Raw genomic sequence first — 12,902 nt, forward strand, 5'->3', positions numbered from 1 at the left:
TCCAAATTTGAATCCAAATTCAGCATCTTTTCTTCATATAAGTGCGTTGTACTACTCAATATTGTTCTGACTCATTGTCACAGCTTTGTCAGTATCAAGAATGCATATGTTTTATCATGAATCTTGGAAGTGTGTTTTTAGATAAAGTTTGTTTTTGGTAGGGAGGAAAGATCATCGTAATCTGCATCAGTATCATTAGAGAACATTCAAATGTTGGGGTTGATTTCTAAGGAAATCACTTCATGTTTAACCTTAGAGTGTATGAACACTGTATGTATTTGTTTAACTAAGAAAAAAAGAATAATCCCACAGTGGCCAATTGAAATGTATGTTTCAACTCAAAGATAAAATCTGATTACCTCCAGTCTTGCAAATCATTTATTAATAAGTCATTGGTAATAGATATCATCTAAATCTTTTGAAGAGATATGGAATGTCCTTTATCAAAGCTATGTGGTGAGTCTAGTGGTAAATATAAGTATAAATATGCTTTTCCATGCTTATAGTTTTCTGAAGTCTAAAATTTCTTTGAATGGTAGACAGCAGATAATACTTTCCGTACATAATTTAAATGTACTCCTCATCCAATCAAAATGTAGGACTACACATTCTGTATTTCAAAATAACATTCCCTTCCAAAATTTTACTATTTTATAGGTCAGTTGAATTTGAGGATGACTCTTACCTCTCTATCCATTGTAATAGTTAACTTTTATTCAAATAGCATGTTGGAATTTACAAAGTAATTTTACATTCTTTGATTATCTAAGCAACATTATGAGTGGGAGGAAAGATCCTGAGAAGTTTTCACCTGCCCCATCAAAGAACCAAATAAACCCACTGAAAGGATTCTTGAGTATGCTGTTCTATTTTTAGGTGGTATTTTAGTTTTTATGTATGTTTCACTTAAAAATCCAGTAAGAAAAGCAACAACAATAATAATAATGAATAAAGTAGATAAAAATCCAGTAAGAAATTCCTCCTCCCTCATATTTAAATAATTATTTATTTAATTATTTTAAAACCCTGCTTAACTCACAAAAATATTTGGGTGTTTCACATTGAAAGGAACAGGTAAATTAACATTTTAAAGCCGGAGAAAAAAGAAAGGAGCACGATATTAAAGGAGAGAAAGAACGAAAGAGGTTCGAAGGAGAACAGAAGTATTCTACACTGGTGGTCTTGGGCTTGCGAGAGCTAATTGTGCTCATCTCTTCACATACCAGTCAGTGACATCAACTTGCTGCTTTGAAATTGGCCACGCTGAAAGTACTTACACCATGGAAATATACACAAATCAGGATTTTTTTTTCCAGATAGTCATGTATCAGCTGACTGGTATACATTGTAAAATGTATACTGATATTCATTGCCCTAAAACTAATTCAACCTTTATGTTAAAATAACTGGAGTTATAACCTTCATTTTATTCCCTCATAAAGCTTTGGAAATTTAAGTAAGATGGTTTCAGTAATGCCTCAAGCCATGAACAATGGATACTGATGAGAAAATACAATCTATCCATTGTTTGTTCATTTCTTCATTTAGGAAATAGTTGGTGGGGCAGTGTCACATAATAGTTTACATTATTTGTCCTTTAGTCACAATCTCTGCTTTGCCACTTCTGGTTGTGCATTTTGGACAAGTTACTTAAATCCTCTATGCCTCTGTGTCCTTATCCAGAACATAAAGATAATGACAAAATAGTATTAAACTCTAGAGTTGTTATAAAATTTAAGCAAGATAATGCTTGTAAATTACTTAGCGTGGTCTCTGGCACATAGGAAGAATTCGCTATGTTACCTTTTATAACGAGGCTTCCAATGTAGGTAAGATTCTTCTGAAGACACCAAAAAGACCAGAGATCCCTGCCTTCAAGCAGCTTGCAGTCTAGTGGAGAATTGGTCTAGTTCCTAATTTACATATCTGACATTTTGCTGTGTCTAACAAGGTAGCTGCCTAATATTTTATCCATTTACAGTTCAGTCTAGAAGTGTGTACTTTTTCAAATCTAAGGTCCAAAAACTATTAAACCGCTAGGTTGTCATATCAAAGTTTAGTATAGCTACAAAACTCTTTTTGATTATCATCTTTATTCATTTTTAATTTCTCATGAATATTCTTGTAGTTTTTGTCAAACTCTTGTTAATTTATTTTCACATAGCCTAAACACACAGCATAAAAGCTTGGCTTTCTCTAAATGCTTCCAACATCTCTATAAAATTTCCTTCTTCAAAAAAGTGTTTAGAGTCAAGATTTTGTTTTGGAGAATTGATACTTTTTGTAGTTTTATTATTTTGTTATTTCAAATAGATGTTTCACACAGTTTAATTTTATTGAGGCATTTTTTTTTGTCTTTTAGAGAAGACGTTTTAAAGAACTGAACTTTGGAATACCACAGATACTATTATCCTTTGACACATATTGAGAAAAAAAGAGCCCAGTGTTCAAGCCATTCCCTGGTATCATAGTGGATTCCTTGGGCAGCATCTATTACAGGTTTTATGGCAACTCACCAGAGCCTGGACAAGATAAAAGGTCCAAGTCAATCCACTATCTAATATGCCATACTGTATCAAATATCATAGTTCAATTAGGTGAAAAGCTTAAGGGAAAATAGAAATATGAAATTTCATTCCATCTGACAAATAAAAGTTTATGTAAAATAAATCTTATACATACACACATAAAATATTTGGGCCATAATAGTTTTTAAGTACATAATTGAGTATGTTTATATGCTTCTTCCCCATAGGTGTGAGATAGCAAGAGAACATTAGTATTTGGAATAAGAAGCAACTGGGAAGCTGGATTTCTAGAAAGAACCACTTCTAGTATCTTTCCTCAGTGTAGGTCGTAACTTAAACCCAGCAAGACTGATTTATTTTGTTTATGTTTGAAAAGAGTGGGGAAGAGAATTGTTGAGGAAAGCTAGTGGTCTAGCGGTTTCTATCCAGAATAGCTCTCATTTGTACTTTTTAAGTCTGTTTTCACATTGGCTTCAGAAGACAAAATGTACAGTCCTGAAAACAGATTTGGCATGGGCCGATTGCTACATAACAGAAATCGTATACTTCATGAGAAACTTCCTAAAAACTCCGAATTGCTGGGTGTCCTCCTGCAGCTTTCCAACCTCATTTGAAACAGGTCAGATTTCTTTGTCAGGGGAGTGTGGTAGAGGCGAGCTTGGGTCCTGCAAACATTTGCAAATTGTATATACTTCTTGGAGAACTAGAACAGTAGGTGAATACGATGAAACAAAAATGCAGCCTTGAAGAGACAAGAGAGTGCCTTGAAGAGAATTCAGTTTTCAGGAAACCAAGAGAATAATTAGAGTAACTTAAAAACATATCTAAAAGAAAAGCCAAATCTGAAAAAATAGGGGACATTTTAAAAGAAAAGAAGAAAACTATGACTGTTATAATAGGTCCTCAGTATATTACGGCTGCTTTCATTCTCAGAAAATTAAGGTGAAAAAAAAAAAGAGTGAATAATAAAATGACACAAGACATTTTATAAAAATGTTAATCTCTAAGTAAGATGTATATGACAGGAAAACTACCAAATTTTCCCCAAGTACTCTTTAACTTGAATTTCTTCAACAGAGTCGATCATGATCTCTTTCTCCCTGGCAAGGCGAATGGGCTAATAAACCTCTCAGATTTTCTCAGAGTGCTTTCTGACATCAAAGAGTTTTTTCTCACACCAACCAATTATTCAGCACCAGCTGGGTGTCCAGTAATTTCAGTTCTGATGCTAACTATCCAGAGTTAGCCCAGACACTACCAATTGAAGTCTCAGTCCCACAAGACTGCCTCCACTTCCGGGACCAGTTGCAAATAGTGTGCCTAGGCTCTCCACATTTGTGCCCAACTGACTACGAATTCAGGGGTTCCCATAAGCCTCTCCTCAAACTTACTAACTCACAGAACTCAGGAAATTGCTTTATTAACTTTTACTGGTTTATTATAAAGTCTACAACTCAGGAACAGCCCGATGGAATTGAAGCATCGGGCAAGGTATGGGGGAGGGAGGACAGGGCCCTTCATGCCACCCTCCCAGCACCTCATTATGTTAACCAACTGGGAGGCTATCTGAACCCTGTTGCGTAGGGGGTTTATGGAGGCTTTATCACTTAATCATTAGATGTGACTGATTAAATCATGTGAGCTGGTGATTGAACTCAACTTTCAGTCTCTCTTCCCACCCTGGAGGTTGGAGGGGTTGCTGAAAGTTCCCGTCTGCTAACACTAATCACATTTTTGGTTCCTCTGGCTACCAGCCCTCATCCTAAAGCTATCCAGGGGCCCACCAAGAGTGACTTCATTAGCATAGATTCAGGTAAGGTTGACAGGGGTTTATTGTGAATAACAAAAGACACCCCTGTCTTTCAGGAAATTCCAGCCATTTTAGGAGCTCTGGACCAGGAACCCAGGACAAAGACCAAATATATTTTTCATTATACCATAACTATATTATAAGCTAACTCAGGATCCTTAGGGAACTGACTCCTTCTGAGACCAAGTTACACTTTTGGAATTACTGAAAAGCATTTCTTCTCATCTCTTCCAGGATTTGTGAAGAAACTAATACTCTACAGTATGTTTCAAAACTTATGAACAAAACAAAATAATACAGTTTTAGTGAGCTTGAAATCCTCTAGTTTGTAGAAATGGTTTGTCTACATTTACTTTTTACCTTCTTTGCATCCTGTGATTAACACAGCAGTTCTGCTTGTGACTGAATTCATATGCGTCCACATGTTAACTGATGGTCTTCTACTTCTCCTCCTCCTCAGTTCTGAAAGGTGTTATTATGTCATCTTAGAGGGCGGTGGTTGTTCTTTCATAACTGACAGCCAAGAGAGGGTGCTTGCTGTGACAAAGCTTCCGCTAAATATCTCTGTGAATTCATAGATGAGCTCCACTTGTGATGAGCTCCACGTTTCAGGATGCTCCCAGTGGGACATGGCTAGGATGGCTCAGGTCGTAAGTAACTTTGGATCCTTTTTGAAAAAAAGATTAAAATATCCGTGTAGTAGGCAGAATAATGCCCCCCCCCCCGGAAGATGCCCTCATCCTAATCCCTAAATATGTTACTTCACATGGCAAAGGGGAATTACGGTTGCAATGGAACTGAGTTGCTGGACCGCACATAGGGAGATTATTCTGGATTATCTGGGTAGGCTCAGTGGCATCACAAATTCCTAAAAGGGGAAGAGGGAGCAGAAGAGATCTGAGTGGTGCCACAGGAGGCGGATTCATCCCTGTTACAGGCTTTGAGGATGGAGGGAGGAGGACAAAAACCAAGGAGTGCCAGATGGCTTCTAGAAGCTGGAAAGGAAGAGGAAATGGATTCTCCCATAGAGTCTCCAGAAAGAAACACAGCCCTACTGACACATTTATCTTAGCCCAGGGAGACCCATGTTGGACGTTAACCTACAGATTTTAAGATAATAGATTTGTGTTGTTCCAAGCCACTAAGTGATAATTTTTATATGGCAACAATGAAAAATGAATACATCTGGTATTGTATTTGAACTAACAATTCTCAAATAAACCTACTCCTTATTTCGGAATAGCAAAAGTTTCCAGCCTAAGAGAAGCAAAGGTTGTTGCATGAGGAGGAGCCCATGTTGGTGTCCAAGTTCTCTTGTTCCTTTCCTGGTGTGTAGGCACACAAAATATAGATACATGAATAACAATAAGGGAGACCTGCCTCCTAATAAAAGTATATATTTTATAGACAATTTAAAAAATACCACCTCACTATTCTTATATTAATTCTCAGAAATTCCTTTATTATTAAGAGAATACCAATTCTACTAGAGGTCTTCATTCACATCTGTGTCATATGCATAAAATAAATTGGAAGATGGTCTTATTGTTTGCAGAAACCCTACCTAACATTCTTCATATAATTTAGATTTCATAAAGCCAAGCTTTTTTTTCTTTTCCTTACAAAGTTTTAGAGTGGAGAAACCTTGGGTGCTAATATACTAGTTAGCCTGTGTGTCCAAAGTTACCCAGAATATGTATTTACTCCCTTTAATACTTGTTTTTCGGGCTGTGTGCATTTCTAATAGTGTAGCCATGTTTAACTCTCCCCCTCCCCCACACCCAAAAATCAACATCATGAAGAAGTTTGGTGAGAATGAAACAACAAAAAACTTACTTTGTCATCTGACTTTGTTACCTGTTTTCATGTATACTCTTAGCTTTTGAGGGACAGAGACTTGTTCTTATCCCTGGTGCCAAGTAAAATGCCTAGCACATAGTAGGTATTTGATAAATATCTGTTGAACGAATATCAAATACAAACTTCTTTTTTACAAAGACTATATATAACAAGGCATATCATGAACTTAGCACTGCATTATTTCATTTAATTTACATTTCATTGCTTTCTCAATACCATAAGGCCGTTCTGTAGACTACCAAACTTGAAGCTAGTCCCTTGCCAAAGGGTTACTAAGAAAAAGTAAGGAGAAGTGAGAAATGGTGCTTGTAGTTCAGTGCTGCCTGGTCTTGTTTCCTAAAATATATAAGCCAGTGTTCCCTGAAAAGATTAAGGCAAATTTTGAAGATAGAGATCAGAAAAAATTGACCTTAGCCACCTTGAAGGTATGAAGGGAATGTTTTCCTTAAAAATCATAATGAAAAACCATGCCCACAATGTCTCTTAAAAAAAGAATCTTTATATATATATATAATATTTATCTTACATATTATATATATTATACAATAATTTTATCATTACCTCTCTTTTTCTAATAGATATTTCCATTTTCTTCAAAGAAGAGGAATATTCTTGGTCAATCGGTTAGAACTTTGATGTGTTCATCAGGGAAGACTTTGTCCCAAAACTATAGGACTACATCTGATCTTGTACTCACATTAAATTCATCAATACTCTCTGTTTGGGGTTTTTTACTCTTTTCTGTTGAGCCTGTGAAATTGCTCCTGAAAGCTGAATGATAACTAGAATGGCAGTTAATTACTTATTTAAGGTCTTTTAAGAGAGTTTTACGATTTACTCTGAAACATGGGTCAATTCAAAGTGTACGAGGACATTATTTTCAAATCATTCAACTATCTGATTTTGATAAGTCATTTGTGCTTGGTGTGGTGCTGCCCAGAAGTTGATGCAGTTTGAGAAAACTAAGCAGAGGTAAAGGAACTGTCCTGTGGTAGGTAGCCTATGATGCTTGCGTGAGGTTTCAGTCAGTGAACTTTAAAAAAAAGAAAAAAAGTCATTAGCCCCAAACTAAGAGAACCCTAAAGTGTTATTTGTAAATTACTTGCCAATTTCTAGCACTGATGTACATTCCCAGAAGCACAAGGTGCACATCAAGCATTCAGTATAAATAATAGAGTACAGAGTATAATGGGAATGTTTTGATAAATTACACCTTTTCACATGAGTCAGGATAAGCATTTTGGACATTGGTTAATGTTTCCAAAAGTATAATGTTAAAAGTCAATGTCTTTTTGAAAGCAAAGTCTCCCTGAACCATGACTCTCCCATTTGCCATTCTTTTTTTTTTTTTAATAAGATTTTATTTACGTATTTGACAGACAGAGATCACAAGTAGGCAGAGAGGCAGGCAGAGAGAGGGGGGAAGCAGGCTCCCTGCCAAGCAGAGCGCCGGATGCAGGGCTCGATCCCAGGACCCTGAGATCATGACCTGAGCCGAAGGCAGAGGCTCAGCCCACTGAGCCACCCAGGTGCCCCCCATTTGCCATTCTGTTAATTGTCTTTCTCCCTTTTCAGCCAGCTTGACTGAACTAATCACTAGAGGTTCATTCTCCCTGATGCTCACTAGAAACAATTTGATAATTTGACATTTCTGGAAGCAGTGCATGATTCCATAAAGCTACACATAATTGATGTAAAAGGGAAGGAAGAAGAGTCAGTAACGTTAGTAACATTAGCCCAAGGGCTTTCCCCTGAGAGCTGGTCTGGCTGGCCTGCCCTGCTTCCTGGCGCCAATGCTCAGGGTCTCAGTCTGGGCACTTCCCTGGTGAAAACCATAGTTGAAGCAACCAGAGAGCCCTGGAAGCCTCAAATATCTGGTGGTGTTTCTGGTATTGTAGACTCTAGCAGACCTTGCTCCAAAATTAAAAGGTTAATGCCCAATCAACCTGTTTCTCCATATAAATCTTGAAAAATGGCCCCTACCTCAAATGTAGGTTTGCATTTGAGAGGTAAATCATGATTCATCAGTCACATACTTTAAATCGACGATAAAACTCTGAAGGCCAATTCAAGCTAAACGTGAGCCTATAGATACTTTAATCTCCTGACAGTGGTGATATATCCCCCCTTCTCCATCTCTGAACATTTGGGAGTCATGTTACACTACAGAGTTCACAAAGCTAATTTCGGGAGATATTCTAGTATATTTACTTAATACATTAAATTTTTCATCAATATAGTTATGAAAGTGAGTATTTCTCTGGAATAACTTAAGAATCATTAGTCATGTTTCTAAACCAACCAGATCACTACTTTGCACCTCAAAGCTGACTTTAAAAATACGAAATCATTTGTCATAGTCAAACAAATGTAAATCCTATGACCTGAAAAATTCAGAATTATGGACTTTCTAAAATTCCATTTTAAATGTATTTTCTTGTCATTCACATGTCTCATTCTTTTTCTGTATTTGGCACTTCAACAAATGCCAGTGATGCCCCCAAATTCATTCATGTGATAGGTGACTCTCTAAAGTGAACCATTGTCTTCTGTCACTTGTGGATTTATTTAAATCTCTTTCCCCATCTTTCTACAGTACCTGAATTCTACATTCCTAATTCCTGAAAAGCAGCTAGCAAGTTCTAAGCCATGCTGCTCTCCAACTCAAATTGTATCTCAGATGATTTGATTAAAAACTACAAAAGACCTACTTTCAGCAAAAGCTTCTTACAGTTGGAACACAAATATTTGTGAAGTGGGCACAAAGTCCCTACCCTGCACTCACAGCTGTAAAATGAAATGCACTCGGAAGAGGAATTAATCACAAACTAAATCCCACCCCTCGGCTTTTTTATCCGTCCGTCAAAGAGGTTTAAATATGCTTTTCTACAGTCAGACCTTAGTTATGCGTCCCAGCTTTCAATGTCTCGTAAGAGGAAATATTTGTTTAATGAAAATATTAAAAAACAGCAACATCCAATCAATATTAAAATCACTATAAGGTAATCTGAAAAACAGAGGTTCATTTCCATTAATCATATCATTAGGTCCTAGATCCATAACCTTCAGTGAGATCGTCTTCATTGAAATTCCTACCAAGCGTATTGTGACATGCAAATGAAGAGGTTGACTTTTTTGACACTTGAATAATGCTTTGGTAGTGCTCTGGCTATTTGTATCCATTTTAGCATTTACACGCTCTTAAAGTTTGGATGTCTCCACTTTGGATGGCATATATCTGAAGCAGTTTTTCTCTAATCCAGGCGATAAATCAAGCAAAGTTTACTTTAAGTAAGCTTTGATGCCTAGACCTTTAAACTCTTCAATCCATGTAGAATCCAAACCACACCCACTCTTAGTTTTGGTAGCAACACGTGCTCTTTTTGGGGAGAAGAGCATGAGAGTGCTTCCATTACTGAGCATGACCTTGTGAAGAAGTCACAGTGCTGGAGATCATCTCCCTCCTGTAAGACGCCTAAGGGGTCACTTCCAGCTGTTGGCCACAGGAGATGTGGTGTGTAATGCAGTCGTGTGGGTAAGGTGATGTCCTAGCCGCAGTTGCTTCATAGTTTCCGTGACACGTCGTGCGCCGGTTTGGATAACTCCTCAGACTACAGAGAAAGAGCTCACTGGCTTTTTAGACTTTGAACTTTAAAACTCTGATCTAGATAATTTCAGATACTTTAATTTCATTATAGAAATCCCTAGGCTACTTGTGGGATAAAACAAATGCTCCGACCGTATTGAGTTTCATCAAGCTGAATTAGCAGAAAATAAAGATAAAATGCCTTTCTATTTAAGAACATGATGATGTTTTAATTGTTACAGCATTTGGCATGCCTAACATATACAAACCCTGACATTCATATAATAACAAAGAAAGTTGTTTGGGATCTTTCTTTTATTTCCTAGTGTCCCCTTTCCTCTCTAGTATTTCTCCCACCCCCACGCCAGCCCTGGTTTTTAGCCTCCTCCTGTTTCTCCATCCTTCTATAAAGAAAAGCTCTGTGCTGTGAAAGATACATGTAAAAATACCTCCTTCCTATGTAGATAGGCCAAGGCTGCTTATTACCCAGTTATGATGAACAGACCACCATCGTTGTGACAACTGATATAGATGCCTCCAGGGTAAAACAAAGGTTTACATATTACACAAGCAATTTCACTGTTTTCTAAACATATTGCCAAGACAGTGGGAGTTGGCAGCCCACACTGTGTTTTAGGTTTGGGAGACTTGGATTAGAAGTGACTGCTGATTATGAACCTTTTTATTTGTCTTCTATGAACTACAAGCAACCTAGTAACCCGGCAAGGAATTCTTCATAGCACTTAAACTTGCCTTCCTAGCCTCCCGAGATTGCACATACAAAGCACTTGACAGAAGTGGGGTAAGGGTCTTGTGCCTAGATAACCACACAAGACAATTGTCTTGTTCTAACCCTTAAAGAGTTCCGCAAAGTGAAATGTTTTATAATCCTTTTTTGTGCAGTAGGCAAGGAAGGAAAGAAAAGAGTTGGGGCAAAGATTATCCAGAAGAAAGAAAGAGACTCTTTTGGGGTTCCAGTGGAAACACAATAAAGAACATAATTAACTTCACAATTCTTTGTGTTTTTCATTTGACTGCAGGGAGGAGATGAAAGAGGTCTGCTAAGCCTCGCATTCCATCCCAATTACAAGAAAAATGGAAAGCTGTACGTGTCTTACACCACCAACCAAGAACGATGGGCTATCGGGCCTCATGACCACATTCTTCGAGTTGTGGAATACACAGTATCCAGGTATCACTAAAATGCCCCACGACATATTTTTCAGTCTTACTTTCTCATTTTCTCGTCCTAATTATTTTAGAAGTTAAGGTGACAGTAATTAGGCCACAATCTCCACCTTGCTGGAAACCGCGTATGTGTCCTTAAGGAGAACTGAGAGAAATGGTAGCGTTGACACTTTTCCTCAGTTATCTTTCAGCTTACATGCGCCTTCTAAAACATAGAAAATAACGTCACTTATCAGGAATTTTTATTAGATCCATTTCAAGCGTATGTTTCCTTATTTGCATACTAAGTGCCTCCTCCCCTATTTGTGTACGGTTTACTTTACGGTGGATTCACCTCACAGCTTTAACAATTACGGTGTTGCTTCCTCCCTACAATGCAGAAAAAATCCCCATCAAGTTGACTTGAGAACAGCCAGAGTATTTCTTGAAGTCGCAGAACTCCACAGAAAGCATCTAGGAGGGCAGCTGCTCTTCGGCCCTGACGGCTTTTTATATGTCATTCTCGGTGATGGGATGATCACACTGGATGATATGGAAGAAATGGATGGTTTAAGGTAAAAAAGGAGAAAGTTCCCCTTGACATTAAAATGTTTTTAAGTGTCCGTCCAGGGGGAAAGGGGTGAGGACCAGTGAGTTAAGAACTGTCTTTGGGAAGGAGAAAAAAAAAGACTTGTCTTTGAATTATGTCGCCTTGGTTAACTATTTAACTTCTATTATGGATGTCTGCATTTATAAAATGAAGAGGAAGTCCGTCTTTCGCTGATGGTGTATTTGGAAGTCGCTGTTCCCGGATGTTGGAAAGTGCCTAAGTGCCGCGTGGGTTGCGGGATATGCAGCCCGCGAGACGTGCCGCTCCCTCCGCACGCTCTGCGCTGCAGCTCGTGCCACCTGCTGGCTGGACTCCTGGGCTCCAGGGGCGCTTGGGCGGGCGCGGGAAAGGCGTGGACCGGCAAAAGAGAAAGAACAATTGCAAAATGCGGCACGCGGTGGATGCTGCAGTCCTCGGCTACCATCCAGCTGCGTGGCGAGCTGACGCTTGTCTGAAACCAACGGCCCCCTGGTTTCGTTGCCCGTGATTCGGAATTTTGTAACTTTAATATTTTCGTCCCAAAGGAGGGAATGATTCTTTGGACTGTAAAGCAACCTCCCCACATTTGGTTTAGGTGAAATACGTAACAAAAGCAGAAAACACTGATCCTTGTCCTCCAATTTCTCAGTGATTTCACAGGGTCGGTGCTCCGGCTGGACGTGGACACAGATATGTGCAACGTGCCTTACTCCATACCGAGGAGCAACCCGCATTTCAACAGCACCAACCAGCCCCCAGAAGTGTTTGCACACGGCCTGCACGATCCAGGCAGGTGAGAACACAGTCTGCACCGCCCCCGCCCCCCACCTGCCTGCTCTAAAGCCGGGCTGGGATTCGGGAACTGGGAAAAGAAAGAGGGGTCCAAGCACAGAGCATCCACGGGTGATGTCCAAGGTTTCGCCTCCAGAAATCACACCAGCCCATTATCTGAGCACTCTTTTCTTCTATTACTGCGTGAAGCAGATAGAGAAGGCAGATTGGACATACAGAAAAGAACAAATTCATGGAGAAAAATTCCTTTAAGCTTCTGGAGTATTATTGGATAAACGCTGTTGGATCAGTGTAATGATTAAGACTTCAGTTTTTCAAATTTAGAGAGATAATAAACTTTCTAAATTGTTTCCTTAAACCCCTCTAAATGAAATTTTCTGTACACATTAATTTTTTAAAATGTATTTCTATTTATTTTAAGATTCATTTATTTGAGAGAAGAGAGGAGGGGCAGAGGCTGGGGAAGAGTCTTAAGCAGATTCTGTGCTGAACTCCGAGCCCCACACGGGTTGCCATCTCACAATCCTGAGATCGATACACTGGGATCATGATCCTGAGATCATGACTTGA

The 12,902-nt window shown here is 38.6% G+C and overlaps 1 protein-coding gene across 1 annotated transcript in view; it reads left to right on the top strand.

Annotated features, from left to right (window-relative positions):
• Positions 1 to 12,902, top strand: part of HHIP (hedgehog interacting protein) — a 90,020-nt gene that overhangs the window by 46,211 nt on the left and 30,907 nt on the right. The window contains exons 5-7 of the mRNA XM_080797334.1: positions 10,825 to 10,976; positions 11,353 to 11,526; positions 12,190 to 12,333. Coding sequence (XP_080653460.1) covers positions 10,825 to 10,976; positions 11,353 to 11,526; positions 12,190 to 12,333 — 470 coding nt within the window. The remainder of the gene's footprint in view (positions 1 to 10,824; positions 10,977 to 11,352; positions 11,527 to 12,189; positions 12,334 to 12,902) is intronic.

Source organism: Martes martes (assembly GCF_963455335.1).
Source record: "Martes martes genome assembly, chromosome: 2".
NCBI lineage: Eukaryota > Metazoa > Chordata > Mammalia > Carnivora > Mustelidae > Martes > Martes martes.